The sequence below is a fragment of the Papio anubis genome, chromosome 9 (assembly GCF_008728515.1).
Source record: "Papio anubis isolate 15944 chromosome 9, Panubis1.0, whole genome shotgun sequence".
NCBI lineage: Eukaryota > Metazoa > Chordata > Mammalia > Primates > Cercopithecidae > Papio > Papio anubis.
The window spans coordinates 6,799,906-6,822,457 of record NC_044984.1 but is presented as its reverse complement, the minus strand read 5'-3'; the positions used below and the strand labels follow the sequence as shown (position 1 = coordinate 6,822,457).

The 22,552-nt window shown below is 46.9% G+C and overlaps 1 protein-coding gene across 4 annotated transcripts; it reads right to left on the bottom strand.

The window, feature by feature from the left end:
• Positions 1-13,695: 13,695 nt before the first annotated feature.
• COPS7A (COP9 signalosome subunit 7A) lies at positions 13,696-22,283 on the bottom strand. 4 transcript variants are annotated; one of them, XM_009180076.3, is made up of 8 exons: positions 21,345-22,283; positions 20,705-20,909; positions 17,578-17,653; positions 17,267-17,355; positions 16,122-16,324; positions 15,061-15,166; positions 14,748-14,899; positions 13,696-14,569 (listed from the first exon to the last, which is right to left on the bottom strand). In XM_009180076.3, the coding sequence occupies exons 2-8, from the start codon at positions 20,864-20,866 to the stop codon at positions 14,530-14,532; spliced, it is 828 nt and encodes a 275-aa protein (XP_009178340.1). In that variant the 5' UTR covers positions 20,867-20,909; positions 21,345-22,283; the 3' UTR covers positions 13,696-14,529. The 4 variants fall into 4 exon arrangements, with proteins under 4 accessions (XP_009178340.1, XP_003905921.1, XP_003905922.1 ...); XM_003905872.3 differs by having other exon boundaries at positions 21,372-22,283; XM_003905873.3 differs by having other exon boundaries at positions 21,274-21,498.
• Between the last annotated feature and the right edge of the window lie 269 nt (positions 22,284-22,552).

Here is a 22,552-nt window from a genome sequence, read left to right as displayed (position 1 = left end):
TTGAATTGAATTTATTTTGAGACAGAGTCTCAGGCTGGAATGCAGTGACATGATCTTGGCTCACTGCAACCTCCGCCTCCAGGGTTCAAGCAATTCTCCTGCCTCAGCCTCCTAAGTAGCTGGGATTACAGACGTCCACCACCACGCCCGGCTAATTTTTTAATTTTCAGTTGAGACAGGGTTTCATCATGTTTGCCAGGTTGGTCTCAAACTCCTGACCTCAGGTGATCTGTCCGCCTGGGCCTCCCAAAGTGCTGGAATTACAGGCGTGAGTCACTGCGCCCAGCACCCCGTTTTAAAAAATTAGGTTGTTTTCTTACTGAGTTTTCAGAGTTCTTAATGTATTCTGGCTAGAAGTCTTTTATTAGGTAGATTCGCAAATATTTTCTCCCATTCTGTAGCTTGTCCTTTGTTCCTTCTAATGCTGTCTTCCTCAGAGCAAAAGTTTTGAATTTTGATGATGTGGAACTTACCATTTTTTTCTTTTATGAGTCATGCTTTTGATGTTAAATCTAAGAACTTCTTGCCTAACTCCAGGTAACTAAGATTTTCTCATATGTTATCTTCTAAAAGTTTTATAGTTGTACATTTTATATTTACATCTACCTCTTTTTTCTTTGGTGAGTTTTGGTAACTTGTGGCTTTCAAGATTTCTTAGTCTGTTTTGTGCTGCTATTAATAGAATGCCTGAGACTGGATAACTTAAAACAAAACAAAACAAAAAAACCAGAAACTTATTTCCCAGAGTTCTGGAGGCTGGGAAGTCCAAGACCAAGGGATTAACAGGTTTGGTGTCTGGTTAAGGACCTGGTCTCCACTCCCAATACGGCACCTTGAGCGCTGCATCCTCCAGAGGGAACACTGTTCCTCATATGGCAGAAGAGCAGAATACACTGTACCCATTTCTGAATGCCCTTTTTTAATGTCATTAATCCCTTAATCCATGAAGGCTCCACCTTCGTGACCTAATGCCTCCCATTAAACCGCACCTCCCAACACTGTTTGCACTGCGGACTAAGTTCAACATGAATTTTTGAGGGGACAACAATATTCACACCATATCACAGGAATTGGTACATTTCATCTAAGTTGTTGAATTTATGTTCGTAAATGTGTTTATAGTATTCACTATTCACCTTTGGGGTCTGTGGTGATATCTCCTCCTCTATTCCTAATCTTGGTTAACTTGTACTTTCTTTCTCTTTCTCTGTTTCTTTCTTTTTCTCTCCCTCTCTTTCTTCTTCCTCTCTCTCTTTTCTGTTAGTGTGGCTAGAAGTTTAGCAATTTTATTGATCATTTCAAAAAAAAATCAACTTCTGGTTTCATTTATGGTGTTTTTGTTTGTTTGTTTGTTTGTTTTTTGAGACAGAGTTTCATTTTTGTTGCCCAAGCTGGAGTGCAGTGATCTTGGCTCACCACAACCTCCTCCTCCCGGGTCCAAGCAATTCTCCTGCCTCAGCCTCCCAAGTAGCTGGGATTACAGGCACACACCACCATGCCCAGCAAAGTTTTTATACTTTTAGTAGAAACAGGGTTTCATCATGTTAGCCAGGCTAGTCTTGAACTCCTGACCTCAGGTAATCCGCCCACCTCAGCCCCCAAAAGCGGTAGGATTATAGATGTGAGCCACCATGCCTGGCTCATTTATGTTTTTATTTTTCTGTTTTCAATTTCATTAATATCTGTTATCATTTTTTTTCCTTCTGCTTGCTTTGGGTTTAATTTTGTTCTTCTTTGTCTTCTTTCCCAATGCAAAAGTATAGATTGTTGACTTGTGGACTTTTTCTTTCTTGTTTTTCTTTTTCTTTTTTCTTTTTGAGACAGAGCCCTGCCTGTCACCCAGGCTGGAGTGCAGTGGCCCATCTCATGCCTCACACTGCAAGCTCCTCCTCCCTCGGTTCACGCCATTCTCCTGCCTCAGCCTCCCGAGTAGCTGGGACTACAGGCACCCGCCACTCTCCGCTAGTTTTTTGTATTTTTAGTAGACGGGGTTTCACCGTCAGCCAGGATGGTCTCATCTCCTGACCTCGTGATCCACTGCCTCGGGCCTCCCAAAGTGCTGATTACAGGCTTGAGCCACCGCCTCGGGCCCGTTTTTTTTCTTTTTGAGACAGGGTCTCTGCTCTGTCTACTCCAGGCTGAGTGCAGGAGTACATCACAGCCTACTGTAGCCTCAACCCCAGTCTGGCAGGATCCTCCCACTCCTTCAGGCACCTGAGCAGCTGGGACTATGGCATGCACCACCATGTCAAATTTTTTTTTTTTTTTTTTTTTTTGAGATGGAGAGTCTCACTCTGTCAGCCTTCAGGTTGGAGTACAAGAAAAGCATCTTGCTCACTGCAAGCTCCGCCTCCTTGTGTTCAATACATTCTCCTGCCTCAGCCTCCCAAGTAGCTGGGACTACAGGTGCCCACCACCACTGGCTAATTTTTTTGTGGCTTTTAGTGGAGATGGGGTTTCACTCATGTTGGACTCAGACTGGTGTCAAACTCCTGACTCCAGACTGCCTGCCTTGGCCTCCCAAAGTGCTGGGATTACAGGCATGAGCCACTACGCCGGACCACCTGTAAATTTTTTGTAGAGACAGGGTCTTGCTATGTTGCACAGGCTGATCTCAAGCTCCTGGGCTCAAGCAACTCTCCTGCCTTGGCCTCCCAATGTGTTGAGATTACAGGCATTGAGCCACCACACCTGGCCCCTTTCTTCTTTTCTAATTAAGTATTTGATGCTATGAATTTTCCTCTAACTGCTGTTTTAGCTGCATCTCACAGTTTGATATTTTGCATTTTCATTTTTGTTAAGTTCACAGTATCTTCTAATTCCTCAAGACTTCCTCTTTGATCCATGAGTTATTTTACAGTATGTTGTTTAGTTTCCAAGTATTTGGAGATTTCCTTGTTATCTGTTACTGATTTCTAGTTCATGTTCATTATGGTCAGAAAACATACTTTATATAACTTCACTTTTTAAAATTTGTTGAAGTTGGTCTTATGACCCAGGACATAGCCTATCTTGGTAATTCCATGTGCACTTGAAAAACCTGTATTCTGCTATGTTGGGGGGTGTTCTATAAGTGTCAATTATGTTGGTTGGTGGCATTGTTCAGTTCTATATACTTCTTTATACTTGCTAATTTTCTGTGGATTATTGGGAACAGAGTTTTGATGTTTTCAACTATACTTGTGGATCTGTCCATATCTCCTTTGAGATCTATCAGTTTTTGCTTCATGAATTTTGTTTTCTTTTTGAGTCAAAGTCTTGCTCTGTCGCCCAGGCTAGAGTGCAGAGGCACGATCTTGGCTCACTGCAACATCCACCTCCCGGGTTCAAGTGATTCTCCTGTCTCAGCCTCCCGAGTAGCTGGGACTACAGGCATACGTCACCATACCTGGCTAATTTTTGTATTTTTAGTAGAGACGGGGTTTCACCATATTGGTCAGGCTGGTCTTGAACTCCTGACTTCATGATCCGCCCACCTCAGTCTCCCAAAGTGCTGGGATTACAGGCGTGAGCCATCACACACAGCTGTTGTTTTCTTTTTTCTTTTTTGAGACGGAGTCTCGTTCTGTTGCCCAGGCTGGGGTGCAATGGCACAGTCTCAGCTCATTGCAACCTCCACCTCCCAAGTTCAAGCAATTGTCCTGCCTCAACCTCCTGAGTAACTGAGATTACAGTCACATGCCACCACACCTGGCTAATTTTTTTTTGAGGCTGAGTCTACATCTATCCTAGGCTGGAGTGCAGTGACCAGATCTCAGCTCACCTGGCTCTGCCTCGGGTTCAGCCATTCTCCTGCCTCAGCCTCCCGAGTAGCTGGGACTAGGCGCCCACCACCGCCCGACTAGTTTTTTTGTATTTTTTTAGTAGAGGGGTTTCACGTGTTAGCCAGGATGGTCTCGATCTCCTGACCTCGTGATCCCCGTCTCGGCCTCTAAGTGCTAGGACCACAAGCTTGAGCCACAGCGCCGACTGTTGCTTTATATTTTGTGAACTGGTTTCACCATGTTGTAGGCTGGTCTCATACTCCTGACTTCCAAGTCTGCCCGGCCTCCCAAAATATATAGGATTATGAAGTGAACCACGGTGGCCAGCCTGCTTCATGTATTTTAAAGCTCTATAGTGAAATGCATGGACATTTAGAATTATTGTGTCTACTTGAAAAACCAAATATCTTATTATTATGTAATTTTTTTTTTTTTTTTTTTTTTTTTTTTTTTTTTTTTTTTTTGAGATGGAGTCTCCTCCTGTTGCCAGGCTGGAGTGCAGTTGCATGATCTTGGCTCACTGCAACCTCTGCCTCCCAGGTTCAAGTGATTCTCCTGCATCAGCCTCCTAAGTAGCTGGGATTACATACCCAGCTAATTTTTTTGTATTTTTAGTATTGATGGGGTTTCACCATGTTGGCCAGGCTGGTCTCGAACTCCTGACTTCATGATCTGCCCACCTCGGCCTCCCAAAGTGCTGGGATTACAAGCTTAAGCCACCATGCCCAGTCAATGTCTCTTTTTATCTCCAGTAATTTTCTTTGCTCTAAAGTTTAGTTTACTGTTACCACAGCCATTTTCAACTCTCTTTTGGTTAATGTTCATGGTATATCTTTTTCCATCTTTTTACTTTTAACCAACCTGTGTCATACTTAAAAATGTTTTCTCGTGTTGTTTTTTTTTTTTTTTTAAGACACTGTATTTCTGGGTCTTTTAAAAAAATTATTTTGGCCGGGCACAGTGGCTCACGCTTGTAATCCCAGCATTTTGGGAGGCGAAGCTGAGCAGATCCACAAGTCAGGAGATAGAGACCATCCTGGCTAACGGTGAAACCCTCTCTCTCACTAAAATACAAAAATTAGGAAGGCGTGGTGGTGGGTGCCTGTAGTCCCAGCTACTTGGGAGGCTGAGGCAGAAGAATGGCGTGAATCCAGGAGGCGGAGGTTGCAGTGAGCTGAGATCGCACCACTGCACTCCAGACAGAGCAAGACTCCATCTCAAAAAAAAAATGAAAAGAAAAAGAATTATTTTGATGTTTATTTAGAGATGGGGTCTCTATTCACTGTGTTGCACAGGCTGGTGTCAAAATCCTGGGCTCAAGTGATCCTCATGCCTCAGCCTCCCAAAGTGCTAGAATTAAGGAGGTTTTTTTTTTTTCTTTCTTTCTTTTGAGACAGGGTCTCTCTCTGTCACCCAGGCTGGAGTGCTGTGGCACAATTACAGTTCACTGCAGCTTCAACTTCTCAGGCTCAAGCAATCCTCCCATCTCAGCCTCCCAAGTAGCTGAAACTACAGATGTATACCACCAGCCTACCCATCTTTTAACTGTATTTAGGCCATTTAAATTTAATATAATTGACTGGGTGTGGTGACACGCCTATAATCCCAGCACTTTGGGAGGCCGAGGCAGGAGGATCACCTGAGGTCAGGAGTTCAAGACTGTACTGGCCAACATAGTGAAACCCTGTCTCTACTAAAAATGAAACCCTGTCTCTACTAAAGAGTGAGACTCCATCTCAAAAAAAAAAAATTAAAAAATTAATATAATTAGTATGTTTGCATTTATTTCTATTATTTATTATTTATTTTCTGTTTGTTCTGTTTGTAATTTATCTGTCTCCATTTTCCATCCTTGTATTGGTTTACTTGAATGTTATTTAGTATTCTATTTTAATTTATGGTTAGTTTTTTTCCCCCCAGTAAATATCTGTATGATTTTCTTTTCTTTTTTTCCTTTTTTTGAGACGGAGACTCGCCTCTGTCGCCCAGGCTGGAGTGCAGTGGCGCGATCTTGGCTCACTGCAAGCTCCGCCTCCCGGGTTCACACCATTCTCCTGCCTCAGCCTCCCGAGTAGCTGGGACTACAGGCACCCGCCACCACGCCCGGCTAATTTTTTGTATTTTCAGTAGAGACGGGGTTTCACCGTGTTAGCCAGGATGGTCTCGATACGCTGACCTCGCGATCCGCCCACCTTGGCCTCCCAAAGTGCTGGGATTACAGGCGTGAGCCACCGCACCGGGCTTTCTTTTCTTTAGTGGTTGCTCTAGGACAGGTATTGGCAAACGTTTTCTTTTTTTTTTTTTTGAGAGGGAGTCTCTGTTGCCCAGGCTGGAGTGCAGTGGCGCCATCTCCGCTCACTGCAACCTCTGCCGCCTGGGTTCAAGCAATTCCCTGCCTCAGCCTCCTGAATAGCTGGGATTACAGGCGCCTGCCACCGCGCCTGGCTAATTTTTGTAGTTTTAGTAGAGGCGGAGTTTCACCATTTTGACCAGGCTGTTCTTGACTTCCTGACCTGGTGATCCACCCACCTCGGCCTCCCAGAGTGCTGGGATTACAGACCTGAGCCACCGCGCTCCGCCGGCAAACTTTTTCTGTAAAGGGCTGGATGTAAGAAATATGATGAGCTTTGTCAGCCATACAATGTGTGTTGCAACACCCAAATCTGATGCTGTAGTGCAAAAGCAACCATACATACTATGTAATGAATGAGGTGTAACTACAGTCCAAAAAGACTGTATTTACAAAAACAGGCAGTGGGCTGGATTTGGCCTGTGGAATATGGTTTACTAACCCTTATTATGGGGATTACAAAATACATACTTTTCACAATCAAGAGTTTTTTCTATCACTTCAAGTTAAATGTAGAAATTTCACCACAACATAGGTCCCTTTACTGTCTCCTTATCTCGTAGTTGTCATATGTATTATTATAAATGACAAATACCACATACTACCAATACTGAAACTCCACATACTAAATGCTAAAAATGGTTAGTTCTAGGTGAATTTATCTGTTGATTTTTAATTTTTGAGACAGGGTTTCACTCCTGTCACCCAGACTAGAGTGCAATGGCACAATCTTGGCTCACTGCAACCTCCACCTCTCAGGCTCAAGCAATTCTCCTGCCTTAGCCTCCCAAGTAGCTGGGACTACAGGCACATGCTACCATGCCCCACTAATTTTTTTGTATTTTTTGTAGCGGTGAAGTTTCGCCATGTTGCCTAGGCTAGTCTAGAACTCCTAGGCTGAAGCGATCTGCCCATCTCAGCCTCCCAAAGTGCTGAGATTATAGCTGTGAGCCACCACACCCAGCCTTCTAGGTGAATTTATTTATTTATTTTTTGAGACAGAATTTCGCTCTTCTTGCCCAGGCTGGAGTGCAATGGCATGATCTCGGCTCACTGCAACCTCCGTCTCCCAGGTTCAAGCAATTCTCTTGCCTCAGCCTCCCAAGTAGCTGGGATTACAGGCATGCACCACCACGCCCAGTTAATTTTTGTATTTTTAGTAGCGACGGGGTCTCACCATGTTGGCCAGGCTGGTCTACAACTCCTGACTTCGGGTGTTCCGCCCGCCTTAGCCTCCCAAAGTGCTGGGATTACAGGCGTGAGCCACCGCGCATGGCTCTAGGTGAATTTATAATTGTTTTAAAATTAAATTTAGAGAATTCCCTCTTGAGGAGACAAACATCAAGAAAATTTATAATTTTCTTTCAACTGTCATAAACATTTTAAAGAACTTAAGAGGAGAAAAATAATCTATTATATTTACCATTGCTGTTGCTCTTCATCCTTAATATTCCGTGTTTCCTCTGGTGTCATTTCTCTTCTGCCTGAAGAACCTCCTTTAGGATTTACTTTACAGCGGGTTTGCCAGTGACAAATTCTTATTTTCCTTCACTTGAGAATATCTTTATTTCACATTCATTCCTGAGTAATATTTTCACTGGATATAGAATTTTGAGTTACTTCCCTTCGGCCCCTTAAAAGTATCATTCTAGCCGGGCGCGGTGGCTCAAGCCTGTAATCCCAGCACTTTGGGAGGCCGAGACGGGCGGATCACGAGGTCAGGAGATCGAGACCATCCTGGCTAACACGGTGAAACCCCGTCTCTACTAAAAAAATACAAAAAACTAGCCGGGCGAGGTGGCTGGCGCCTGTAGTCCCAGCTACTCGGGAGGCTGAGGCAGGAGAATAGCGTAAACCCGGGAGGCGGAGCTTGCAGTGAGCTGACATCTGGCCACTGCACTCCAGTCTGGGCGACAGAGCGGGACTCCGTCTCAAAAAAAAAAAAAAGTATCATTCTAGTTCCACCTGACTTTCATAGTTTCTGATGAGAAATGTGCAGTCATTTCAGTCATTTTTATACTGCGTGAAAAGCACTGTTTTTCTAAATGCTTGTAGGACTTTTTTCTTTGTCTTTAACCTTTAGTAATTTTATTCTGATGTGTCTGGACATAGATTTTTTTTTTTTTTTTTTTTGAGACGGAGTCTTGCTCTATCACTCAGGCTGGAGTGCAAGTGATTCTCCTGCCTCAGCCTTCTAAGTAGCTGGGATTACAGGCATGTGCCACCACACTGGCTATGGATTTGAGTATATCTTGTTTGCTATTCACCAAACTTTTTGAATCTGTGTTTGTCTTTTCCCAGGTTTGGAAAGTTTAGGTTTTTGTTTTTTTTGAGACAGAGTCTTGCTGTTGTCACCCAAGCTGGAGTGCAATGGCACAATCTCAGCTCACTGTAACCTCCACCTCCCAGGTTCAAGCGATTCTCCTGCCTCAGCCTCCCAAGTAGGTGAGATTACAGGCGCCCGCCACCACACCTGGCTAATTTTTGTATTTTTAGTAAAGGCGGGGTTTCACCATGTTGGCCAGGATAGTCTTGAACTCCTGACCTCAGGTGATTCGTCCAGCTCGGCCTCCCAAAGTGCTGGGATTACAGGTGTGAGCCACCACATCTGGCCTAGTTATTGCTATTTTCGGTTTGGTTCTGTATATCTTCCATTTCTTTGCTAAGACTTTCTTTAGGCCAGGCAGGGTGGCTCACATGCCAGCACTTTGGGAGGCCAAGGCCGGCGGATCATGAGGTCAGGAGCCTGTAGTCCCAACTACTCAGGAGGCTGAGGCAGGAGAATGGTGTGGACCCGGGAGCTTGCAGTGAGCCAAGATCACACCACGGCACTCCACTCCAGCCTGGGAGACAGAGCAAGACTCTGTCTCAAAAAAAAAAAAAAAAAAAAAGACTTTCTTTACATTTGCTTCGAAAGCATTCTCCCTTTCTTCTTCCTGCATGGTTAGACGGCTTGCAGCATTTGCTTTAAATTCCAACACTTCCACCTCCTTGGGGTTGGCTGTCTTTTCCCTGGAGAGTTATTTGTATGCTGAGTCATCTTAGATTATACTCTGGATATTTTGAATACTATGTTTTGAGGCTCTGGGTCTTGTTAAAATCTTAAGGAGTATGTTGAACATGTTAAATGCTAATTTGTTTTAGCAGGTAATCAGGTTCAGGCAGCAAGTTTTGACCTGCCTTTTTAGCATTGTGGTTTCAATGTCAGTTTTATTTTAAAAGTGTTCGCAGTGCTATTTGGATCAGTCCGGCTCAGATGCCACCCAGTGGCCAGTCAGACCTGGACAGTGATCCATTCTGTAACTCAGTTCACAAAGCCTTAGCTAGGCTGTTTAGGGACAGATCTATGCTTGCACAGCTCACAGTTTAGCCCAGGAGTTCATAAACTTTTATGGGACTGTTCTCTTGATTTTCTTCCTGTGGTCTCTCTGACATTTTCTGGGCCCCTGGGGCTTCCCTCCCCATTCCCATATGATCCTGCCACTGTACTCCAGCTCCAGTGACAGAGCGAGACATGGTCTCAAAAGCAAAATAAAACAAAAAACAAGATATATTTGCCAATTGACTGATAAATGAACATTAAGTATAGCATTGTCTATCTTGCCCCATCCCCCAAATTATGCATTTCCTATTGAAGGACAGGCAGTGGGTCACAGAATGAAGTTTTCTGCCTGCAGGCCTTTATCCCACTATTCTTCCCAGCCAAGATGCTCACCCTCTCTTTTATCAGGCTAATTGCTACTTGGGCTTCCAGTTTCAGTTTAAAGGTCATGTCCTTGCAGGCTTTTCTGACCCCAAGCAAGAGGTAGATCTCAGTTAAATGCTTTTGTGTCACCCAATACTTCTTAAGGTACTTATCACACTTGTAATATATAACCATGTACTTAAGAACCTCAAAGGAAAGGACAAGTTTCTCTTGCTCTCTTGCCCTGTACTCAGAAGTTTCACTTTTGCCCTTCTCTCTCAGATGGTGACCTGGGCCCCCTTACATGTCTTCCAAGGCCCTGCAGCAGCCTTTTCAGAGCCCTTGCAGAGCTGAGACAATGAGGGTGATGACGGCACATTTCCAGTTCACACCCTGGAGATGCTAATTCAATAGCAAAGGGTGGGAGTGGGGTCCAGGAATGCACATTTTCAGAAGCTCCCCTGATGATTTTGATGCTGGTGGCCCGGAAAACCTGTCTGTGGTAGGGAGCTTCTAACATGGTTTCCAATGATTCCTGCCTTCTGATAGTCACACCCTGTGTAGTCTTCACCCCTTGAATATAGACTGGACCCGGTAACTGGTAAAAGTGACATGATGTCACTTCCATGATTAAGTAACAAGACTGTGACTTCATCTTGCTGGTGTTGTCTTTCTGGCTCTTGCTGTGATGGAGGCTACCTGGGTGGCCTCTGGCCAACAGTCAGTCAGGAAATGAGGTCCTCAGTCCAACCAGCTGTGAAGTAATGAATCCTGCTGACAACCACTGAGTGAGCCGGGAAGCAAATCCTTCCCATTTGAACCCTGAGAGGACTATGGCCCTAGCTAACACCTTGACTCCAGTCTTGTGAGAAACCTAAGCAGAAAGCTAAGTCAGCTGTGCCGATTCCTTACCCATAGAAACTGAGATCATACTTACATGTTGTTTTAAGGCATGGTTTTAGGGTAATTTATTACATAGTAATAGATAACTAACTGTTGTGACTAGCCCTAAAATCATCCAAGATTGCTAGCCAGTAAGGATCAGCATATGTGTGAGCGTGCAAGTGGAAGACAAGATTCTTGGTTAGGAAAATTCTCCTGGTGCCCTGGGCCTGGTTACACATGGAATCCCTAAATCTTAAACCACATTTCTGGGTCAAAAACGGATCCTCACCACCTCCCAAATAATTTACTGTCCTTTCCCCAGGCCTTCACAGCCAAGACACTTCTTTCTGTAAATCGAAGGCAAATGGCATTTGTCTTTGTCCCATAACCTTGGGATGTGAATGCTTTCCCCTCCCTCTTTGGGTGAAGTCAGGCAGTCCCAGCCTAGCCCACATTGGACTTGAGAGCCATTCTTAAAGGATAGAGTAAGGGAGGCCTGGGAAGTTATGGCACCATTAGCTGGGACCAGCTTACAGGTAAAGGCGACACTAAGTTCCAAAGGAAAATTGGAGCATGGGCAGGGGTGGCAGGACAGGCTCAAAGCACCAAGGGTTAGCAACTTTTACACACTAGAGGGTGTGGGAAGAAGGGGTTATTTCAGAGGCAGAGACTGAGAATCAACTCTTGCTTGTCTAGGGAAAAGCTGAGAAGCCGAGTTTCAACTCCTGAAATGGGGCACCTTAGACTGGTCTCATTAAGTCACTGCCCCGCTCAAGACAAGCTTACCTAGCCAATTTGTAATCAAAAACCTAGCATCTGGCCGGGCGTGGTGGCTCACGCCTGTAATCCCAGCACTTTAGGAGGCTGAAGCAGGCGGATCACCTGAGGTCGGGAGTTCGAAACCAGCCTGACCAACATGGAGAAACCCCGTCTCTACTACAAATACAAAAATTAGCCAAGTGTGGTGGGGCATGCCTGTAATCCCAGCTACTTGGGAGGCTGAGGCAGGAGAATCACTTGAACCCAGGAGATGGAGGTTGCAGTGAGCCAAGATCGTGCCATTGCACTCCAGCCTGGGCAACAAGAGTGAAACTCTGTCTCGAAAACATACACACACACACACACACACACACACACACACACACACAAAAGAAACACAGAATCTCACTCCCACTTTTTTTTTTGAGACGGAGTCTCGCTCTGTCAGCAGGCTGCAGTGCAGTGGCACCATCTTGGCTCACTGCAACCTCTGCCTCCTGGGTTCAAGCAATTCTCCTGCCTCAGCCTTCCGAGTAACTGGGATTACAGGTAAGCGCCACCATGCCCGGCTAATTTTTGTATTTTTAGTAGAGATGGGTTTTACCATGTTGGCCAGGAAGGTCTTGATCTCTTGACCTCGTGATCTGCCCGCCTCGGCCTCCTAAAGTGCTGGGATTACAGGCATGAGCCACTGTGCCCAGCCCCCACTCCCACTTTCTAATTCCATGACTGATAGCTTTAGGACCAACGAAGGGTGGTCTGTCCTAAATCTCCACCTAAAGAACATCACAAGCTCTGGGGAGCAGCTGTCAACCCCAGGACCCTCAGAAGGCAACCACTTCACATGCAAACGAAGGCTCAGCTGTCCCTCACACCAGAGTTCTCCAAATCTAGGGAGTCCATGGCAGCACTCTAGCTAGGCCAAGGATTCCGATCCTTCTAGCACACTTCCTAGAGAACTCTAGTGGACAGAGGGCAGGAGTCCAATGGCTTCTTCTTGCCACAGATCTGACAGTTCTGTGTGGTTCCAATGTGAAAATTCAAGTTCATTATCAACTCTTTCCCTTATAATTCTATGAGGTGGGAGGACATAGACTGAACTCAAGTTCCCTGAGAGCAGAAACAGTGGCCACCATTTGCATGTCCAGAGCCTTTTTTTTTTTTTCCTTTTGAGACGGAGTCTCACTCTGTCGCCCAGGCTGGAGTGCAGTGGTGCCATCTCGGCTCACTGCAAGCTCCGCCTCCCAGGTTCACGCCATTCTCCTGCCTCAGCCTCCCCAGTACCTGGGACTACAAATGCTCACTACCTCACCTGGCTAATTTTTTTGTATTTTTTTTTTTTTGAGACGGAGTCTCACTCTGTTGCCCAGGCTGGAGTGCAGGGGCCGGATCTCAGCTCACTGCAAGCTCCGCCTCTCAGGTTTATGCCATTCTCCTGCCTCAGCCTCCCGAGTAGCTGGGACTACAGGCGCCCGCCACCACGCCTGGCTAGTTTTTTCGTATTTTTTTAGTAGAGACGGGGTTTCACCGTGTTAGCCAGGATGGTCTCGATCTCCTGACCTCGTGATCCGCCCATCTCGGCCTCCCAAAGTGCTGGGATTACAGGCTTGAGCCACCGCGCCCGGCCTTTTTTTGTATTTTTAGTAGAGACAGGGTTTCACCATGTTAGCCAGGATGGTCTCAATCTCCTGACCTCATGATCCACCTGCCTTGGCCTCCCAAAGTGCCAGGATTACAGGCATGAGCCACCACACCCATCCCTTTTTTTTTTTTTTTTTTTTTTTTTTGAGATGGAGTCTCATTCTGTCATTCAGGCTGGCGTGCATGATCTTGGCTCACTGCAACTGCAACCTTCACCTCCCAGGTTCAAGCGATTCTCCTGCCTCAGCCTCCTTAGGGGATTGTGGGTATGCACCACCACACCCAGCTAATTTTTTTTGTATTTTTAGGAGACGGGGTTTCACCATGTTGGCCAGGCTGGTCTCACACTCCTGACCTCAAGTGACATGCCCACCCTGGCCTCCCAACATATTGGGATTACAGGTGTGAGCCACTGCGCCCAGCCATATCCATTACTTCTGAATGGATGCTGAGCAACCTGTCCAAAGGCATACAGCTTGAGATCTAGGCCTCAGCCAGAGACTCAGCAAATAGTATCTGGGTCTCTTCATTTTCCAGTACTGTTTCTTTTAGAGTGAACTGGGAATAAGTCTTCTTCCCATCCACAAATATCAAACACAGAAGATACCTGGTTCAGGGTAGTTTGTAGATAGATTTCTCATAGATTTATTTCTGTGTCATGTTATATATAGATATATGCATATATACCTTTTTTTTTTTAATACAATCTATATACCCTTCCCTTCCCCACCAAACTCACAAAAGGAGATTAAACCCTTCCAGGATTGCCATCAAGCTTCCCAAAATGGCCAGGGCCAAGAAAGACCCATCTCTCAACATGTTAAGAAACGGCTGCCATTCTTAGGCTCTGGGGTTGAAGCAGCAGCAATCCCAGGACCCAAGGGCCAGAGAGAGGAAAAGAAACGACTGTAGTGTGACAGGATTCTAGGATGAACATGTCCAGTGGCTCCTGGAATGGCAGACTGGCTCCCAGAATTCTCAGGGTGTGAGTAAAGGTGGGGGCCCTACGGCTCTTCAGAGGCTGCTCAATAGGTGGGGGGTAAGCTATAGGAATTGGGGATCAGGCATGCAGGGATGAGGTGGTAGAAAAGACGCCTGTGGGTTATGCTTGAAACACAGCAACCCTTATCAGGGCTACCCACCTACTCAGTGACATTTAATGAACAGGGACAGATGCTGAGCTCTTAAGGAAACAGGGGAGACAGGATGGCAGCGGGGAGTAATGGAACACATGAAGTCACAAAAAACAAAAAGTACCAACAAAAACATAACCTGCATTTGCCTCCTCCCTAGAGAAGGTGTGATCTATGTTTGGGGTTAGGGGAAGTGAAGGGTCATGAACCTAGGATTATCAGCTGGCCAGGGGCACAGGAAGGCTCTCTGAGGACTCCTAAGAGGCAGGCAGGCAGCTGGGACCCCATATCCCCAGGGAAACGACAGTCCTTTCAATTCGACTTGGACCAAATCTTGGCACTCCCTCGGAGCCTGGCAAGGAGAAGAGAGAGAAAGAGAGAGAAAGAGAATGCAGGGAATCCCCTAACCTCTGGAGGTTCCCCCCACTCCCTACTCCCATGCAAGTAACTGAAGGAAATGAGGACAGAGAGGTCCCTGGGGTAAAAGCAGGGCACCCTGGAAGTGAGCAGTTCCTGCTACCCTGGCTCACCCCTTGCCCTTTGAGGCTTTCTTGCTGGGCTGACGCTGGTTGGTGCCAGGAGCTGGTTCCCTCAGCTCAGTCAGGTGTTGCTCAGGGTCCTGAGATGTGGCCGCGGCTGCTGCTGCCGTCGTAACTTTAATGGTTTTTTTAAGGTTGGCAACCTACCAGGATGAAAGGAATGGGGATAGCAAGGAAGGTTCCAGAACCTTCCAGCCCCTGCTCATCTGGTTGTCTGCTATAGCCACTGTCCAAATCCTCTCTGCAAAGGACAAGTGGCCCAGGCTGGGGGAGCTTGGGTCTGCCCGCTCCCTTGACTGCTCACCTCACTCTCAATCTGCTGCTTTAGGCCCAGTTGCTGCTCCTTGTGCTGGTTTGCACGGCTCACCTGCTCCTCAATGCCTGACAGCACAACCTCACAGCCCACACACCTGCGGGAGTCAGGGGAGAGAAGTGTCAGCAGACAAGGGCTACGATCACAGACTTGCAGAAAACGGACTCAAAAAGAACCCTAGAGGCAGGGCGCAGTGGCTCACCGCCGTAATCCCAGCATTTTGGGAGGCCAAGATAGGCAGATTGCTTAAGCTCAGGAGTTCAAGACCGGCCTGAGCGATACGGTAAAAACCCGTCTCTACAAAAAATACAAAAATTAGCCGGATGTGGTGGCACGAGCCTGTAGTCCCATGCTACTCGAGGGACTGAGGTGGAGGGTGGCTTGAGCCCTGGAGGTTGGAGGCTGCAGTGAGTCAAGCTGGTGCCACTGCACTCCAACCTGAGCAACAGAGCCAGAACACAGCTTCGGGCATTTTGAGTCTGAGTTGGGAACCCTCACCAGGGCACCTAGAAACTACCTGTGATAACACTCCTAGCAGTGGGATGGACACTCAGTGTGGTCAGAGAGCGATAAGGAAGCGCCTGGAGTAATGTGCAAGATGGGAGTAGGAACTAAAAACAAAATAGGGTAGGAGATGCTAAAGAGCAAAAGAGGTGACTTAATGAATACAGAAACCCTGAAGTTAGATGGGGACACAAAGAAAATAAAAAAGAGGAAAACGTCCATGGCCTGTGGACAATGGTAGTTATAGACCAATCGACAGAATCCAGCCTAAGATAGGCGACCAACCTTACTGGTTAGGATCCCCTCAGTTGTACCACTGCCTTTCCCTCCCCCAATTGCTGTATCAAGGACGCTGACTTCTGCCGCCTCCCAAGGTCTCCCCACTCCTGCATTCCCCAGAAGCCTTTGGAGGGATAAATTCATTTCCCTTCATCCTCCTGGGTTCCACCTCTACAGACCAGCCCAGCTCTTGCCCTCTCTCACCCTGAAGCACCTTTCTCTTTCTCAGGGTGACAAGGAAGGGGACAGTGCCAGGATACGGTTCTCACCATTCCTGCAGGGTTCGGGCAATGGCATTGAGGTCCTGGCGCTGGATGTCCCGCCCGATGCTGTAGTCAACCTCGAGCCGCTGGTTGCGCTGGTCCAGGGAGCCACGAAGCACGTCAGCATACACAGCCTCAATCACAAGGTCTTCCAGCTGCCGCACATTACGCAGGGCAAGCGCCTCCAGCAACACTGCATATGGGATACACTGGGGCCGCGGAGATCAGGTCAGGATTTGTGAGGTTCCGCACAGAAAAGGGCTTCCAAAAATCTTCCCTCCTTTTCCCCCTGCCCCAGCCCACCTGCCCTCCACTCCCATTCCTAAATCACTTCCTCTAAGAGGCTGGTTCTAAAGCAAAATAAACAAAAGTATTCCCACTTCAAAAACAGCATCATTAGAAGCACAATCTTAAATAAAATACAAAATGCTCCCCTAACACCCTCACCCCTGCCACACCACAGAGGGAGAAAATGACATCTGCCTAGGTGTCACTCCTTTGGCCACAGTTCAGGGTATCACCCGGTCCTCAGTCAAGATCAGCTTGACATAGGGGAGAAAGCGGAAGTGGGAGAGGTCTGGAGTTACTGTTTATCATTTATACTCTGCCTACTTGCAACAGGCATTCCTTTGGAGGTGTCTCTCAGTAGAGAGCCTGGTTTAAATTAAATCCCGAGGACAACTGAGAGTCAAGTAACTATTGCGAGCTGCAGACTGGGCAGGCTGGGGAGGTGGGTGGTGATATTAGACAAAAAACAGCCATTAAGAATGGGAATATACAGATACTTCTGGGATATATATTTCTCATCCTAACAAAGAGAAGCCTAGCACTTCATCAAGAGAGAGTCTGGTTTCCTGCAGTAGGGAAGAAGGTATTGTTGAACAACACCTGAACAACATCCTAGTTGCTATTTTGACCAAATACACAAAAGATGTTTATTTAGAACTTAGATTGATTAAAAAATAAAAACAACACAGAAAACTAAGAATACTATCAGCCTAAACAGTTGCTAATGGAGTTTATATACAGACCTTGGACAAGGGGAGGGCAGGAAGCAGCCATGGTCCAGACAAAGGCTGTCCTAGTGTGGACTCCCAGGGACATACAAAAAAGGATGCGCAAGACCGTAGGACTGGGGGACTGCCACTCACCTTTACTTTAGCAGCCAGGGTGACAACTGAGAGGTGTCGAAGCTTATTCTTCTGAGCCTCTGTTAGTGGAGGAAGATTCCGGGCTTCAGCTAGGGAAAAATGACAAAGTGTAAGGAATCCTGATATCAGTTTTCTTGGAAGCCCTAGCCTCCTTCCCTCCCCTCCCATGTTCAATGCCAATTCAGGTCTTGACACTGACCCTACGTGCCCAGGGGATCTAAGTGGGATATCCCGGGAATTTCTTCTGAGTCCCTCCAGAAATTGCCCTTCTCCCATCTCCATTACTCCAGAGCACCACACCCTCTGGTTACCTAAGTAGTCAGCGTATGTCCCATAAGCAAACACTGTGAGCAGCCGGAAGGTGGAGGCAAAGTCACTCTCAGCCAGCTGCAAGAATGAAGACAAAGGAGGTGACCCAAGTCTTCCTCTCCACCCTCCCAGCCTTACCCTGTGTGGAACTCCACTTTTTGTTCCATCTTTCCCAGCCAATGTTAACTCTCCTGGCTCATCAAAAGCAATTCTCTGCCTCTCTGATCACGCTTCCCACAGGAAGGGCGCATTTCCACCTTCAGGCCTTTGCTTACACTATTCTCCCAATCCACAATGCCCTCTTGCTCCATACACCATCCAATTCCTACCCTAAATTCAGAGTTGAAGACATTCAGTTTTCAGTCGAACAGACACACGCACCAGACACCGCAAATTGTGTTGTCTGGCCCTCAGAGTGTTTGATATTTCTAAATTGGAATATGTCTGGGCAGTGTGCAGTACTCCCCAATTCAACAGATTCCTGCCTCAGCCTCACTCATCTCTGACAGCTGCACAGCCTAGAAAGACATCTAAATTTGTGGTCTCTGCTTCAGACCCACCTGACCAGGACACTGTCTTGCATCACCCAGTCCAGTCCACCCAGATTTCCTCTCCTATCATGGATCACTCATTCTGGCATTTTTTTTTTTTTTTTTTTTTTTTGAGACGGAGTCTCGCTCTGTCGCCCAGGTTGGAATGCAGTGGCGTGATCTTGGTTCACTGAAACCTCCGCCTCCTGAGTTCAAGTGATTCTCCTGCCTCACCCTCCCAAGCAGGTGGGATTACAGGCATGCACCACCACACTGGGCTAATATATGTATTTTTAGTAGACACAGGGTTTCGCCATGTTGGCCAGGCTGGTCTCGAACTCCTGACCTCAGGTGATCTACCACCTGCCTCAGCCTCCCAAAGTGCTGGGGCTACAGGCATGAGCCACTGTGCTCAGCTTCATTCTGGCACTTAATCAATCCTTGCAGAAGGTTGCTACCTAAGAATATCTTTCAACAAGATTATAGACCCAGTCTCTGGTATCCCACAGAGCTATGCAGTAATTGCCTCAGAAGAAATACTCGCTAAATAAATAAATAATTCAGATTTATATCCATTCATCTTATCTCTTCTGATACTTTTCTTGTATTCCCAGACCATAAAAAGGGCAGTAAACAGCCACTCAATAAGTGCTTCTTTTTCTTTTTCTGAGACGGTGTCTCGCACTGTCACCCAGGCTGGAGTGCAGTGGTGCGATCTCGGCTCACTGCAACCTCTGCCACCCTTTTTTTTTTTAAATTATACTTTAACTTCTGGGATACATGAGCTTTTTTTTGTTTGTTTTTTTGTTTTTTTTGAGACAGAGTCTCACTCTGTCGCCCAGGCTGGAGTGCAGTGGCGCAACCTCGGCTGACTGCAACCTCTGCCTCCCGGGTTCAAGTGATCCTCCTGCCTCGGCCTCCCAAGTAGCTGGGATTACAGGCTCCTGCCACCGCGCCCAGCTAATTTTTGTATTTTTAGTAGAGACAGGGTTTCACTACCTTGGCCAGGCTGGTCTTGAACTCCTGACCTCATGATCCACCCACCTCAGCCTCCCAAAGTGCTGGGAACAGGCATGAGCCACCAAGCCCGACCCTGTTTTTTGTTTTTTTTTTTTTTGGGGCAGAGTCTTGCTCTGGAGTGCAGTGGCGCCATCTCAACTCACTGCAACCTCCGCCTCCCGGGTTCACGCCATTCTCCTGCCTTAGCCTCCGGAGTAGCTACAACTACAGGCGCCCGACCACCATGCTCAGCTAATCTTTTTTTTTTTTTTGAGACGTAGTCTAGCTCTGTGGCCCAGGCTGGAGTGCAGTGGCCGGATCTCAGCTCACTGCAAGCTCCGCCTCCCGGGTTTTTTTACGCCATTCTCCTGCCTCAGCCTCCCGAGTAGCTGGGACTACAGGCGCCCGCCACCTCGTCCGGCTAGTTTTTTCTATTTTTAGTAGAGACGGAGTGTCACCGTGTTAGCCAGGATGGTCTCGATCTCCTGACCTCATGATCCGCCCCTCTCGGCCTCCCAAAGTGCTGGGATTACAGGCTTGAGCCACTGCGCCCGGCCTCAGCTAATTTTTTGTATTTTTAGTAGAGATGGGGTTTCACCGTGTTAGACCATCAGGATGGTCTCAATCTCCTGACCTTGTGATCCACCTGCCTCAGCCTCCCAAAGTGCTGGGATTACAGGCGTGAGCCACTGCGCCCAGCCCTGTTTGTATTTTTAATAGAGACAGGGTTCTGCCATATTGGTTTCACCTCCTGACCTCAGGTGATCCACCTGCCTTGGCCTTCCAAAGTGCTGGGATTACAGGCGTGAGCCACCGCACCCGGCCAAGTGCTTCTTTTTCATCACCTTGATGGATACTCTTTAGTTCCACTGCAGATGAAAGCAGGGAAAAGTCAGCCAGTTTTCACCATATCACAGAGTGATCCAAAAGGTTAAACCACAGGCCCCACATAACTTAGCTCAGTTTACCCACATATCACTGTCAGCATGTCAGGACTCAGGCTGCCTCCTCTGTAAATTAACTCTGCCACTTTTGTGTGAATGGTTCTCTCTGCTGTGTTCCTAGCGTTTGCCATGTGTCTTTGGGAAAAAGACACGTTCTCCCTTAGCTACCTTGAACAGATTAGCATATGCTGCACATAGGGAAGAACAGGGCATGCTAATTTAACATGTTCACTACCCACTTGTACCAGACTTTACACTTTCCCATAATCTCACTTTATTCCCACAACAGAGGGGGCAGTATTGTCTCCATTTTTAAAAAAGAGAGCTGAGGCCCTAAAACAAAAGTGACCTGATCAAGGTGACATGAGAATTAACAGCTATTACACTGGTGGAGACGGGTTGGAAATCAGGTTTCCTATTCTGAATAACATGCTCTTTTGCTTAAAATGAAAAATAGTGGACTTTACAGATCCTTTATCTCCAAAGGAAAGCTGGTTTGCTTGTTTACTGGTTACTTTTGCAAGTTGGCATTTAATCATCACTGTTTTCTTGTTCAACTGAATGGTATGGGATCACAAATTAAGCCCTGCCCACCCATTCTCAAATTCAAACCTTTGCCCAGGCTTCTCTGTGGACTATTCAAGCCAGCAACCCACCTCTCTAACATTGGGCATGTCCAGCAGTTCTCCAAACACGTAGACACCAGGGGCCTCCAGCACCTGATGGATGAGTGTGGCCAGCGCTGCCCCCTTGGCCGACTTGGCTAGGAGCAGAAATTGCTCCTGGTTCTGCCCTGTCACCTTCACTTCCGCACTCATGACTGCACTGAGCTGGGGGCACCTGGGCTCAGGATGTCCAGAGCTGCAAGGAAAGAGAATGTGAAGCTAGAGATCCCCGATGGCTGGTAGGATGGGAAGCACAAGGCTGAAGGACTGGATTGTATAGGTACTAAGTCGGTTCTGCGGTGAGGAATCAGACATGGAGCGGTCTAGAATTCTGATCTACGAATCCTAAAGTCAGCCACTTCACAAGGCTGCCACACCCACCCCCTCCCCTGAGCCTAACCCCAAGCCCCATCATGTGCACCGCCACTGAACCCCAAGACAGGATGCAACGGAGAAAGGGGTGTCGCATTGTATCCACACTAACGACGACGCTCCCTCAGTTCTCCACTCCTGCCCCGCACGCGCCCACAACCACGTGACCTCACCCCAATGAAGCTTACACGTGGCTCCGCCCCCTCCCTTAAAGACACCGCCCAGCGACCGTGGGCTCCCGCCGACTGCTTCGTCGTACCCTGGGTCAGGCTCTGCGGGCCGCTACCTGGAAGCTTCGCCCTCCAGCGCACCGGGCGGGGCCGCCGCTCCGTCACCTCCGGCAGCTGTTCCAAGCCTTTCCTGCCACCTCCCTGAAGAGTCGCTCTGGCCACTAAACTCTATGGCGGGCTTCCGGCCGTACTTCCGCTCTAAGGGCGCAAATTTCGGCAGGACATGCCCCGCCCCCGCGTTCCAACCGCTGAAGCTCCAGTGAGGGACGCAAGCATTCTACTCTCCGATTGGTCGCCGGGGGAAGAATGACGGGCGCCTTTTTAAATACTGTATTTCAATAAAACTTTATTAGTGGAAGAGCGCTAGCCACTAAACACAGATGTCTTTGGCGGGTCCCTGGTCTCGGCCGACTCTGTGTTTGTTCTAAGCCGCTGGAGAGCTGGAGATCAGGACTGCCCTGGGTGCCTGAGGCAAGAGAAAAGCTGTAATGGAATGAGTGAAGAAGCGGGAAACAAACGGGATGGGGGAGTAAGGGGCAGAGAGGAAGTAAACAATAATCAATAATAGAAGTTTAGCAGCAGAGATCACCTAGGTCGTTCAACCACTCACTTTTTTGAAGAGCAGGAGAAAAGAAGTGAGAAGAGTAAAAGATAATAATTGCTAACATGTATTGAGTGCTTACTATTGGTCAGACATCTTTTAAAATTTTATTCCGTTGAATCCTCACAAATATTCCCAGTGTGACTTCAGGACACCCTCTACCATGATTACTATATATGTATTAATACTTGTAGAATGATGCTTTCAGTACATGGACTCTTAGTTTCTTGGGGCGGAAAAACCCCTATGTTACTCTCATTTTACAGAAAAGGAAATTGAGACTCATAAAAATCCAAGGATTTATCTGGAGCTTTTCAAACTCAAAACCATCTTTCTACTTCAACATACTTTAATAGAAACAAAAACAACTAACATTTATATAGTGTTTTATATTTCACAGCAGGCTTGCAGAAGGTCAAGTGAGGGTAAAGTTAATGACATCTTGGCCTTTGTGTTAAGCTACGAGCATTACTTAATTCATCTGATACAACAATCTAGTAATTGTTATCTCCACTTTCCAGATGGAAAAACTGAGACTCAGGAAAATTAAGAAACTTATAAGTAATGGAAAGACAAGAAAGTGAAAAAGAGAAAGATAAAGAGAAATAGAACTCGTAGTCTGTTAGGGGTAAAGGA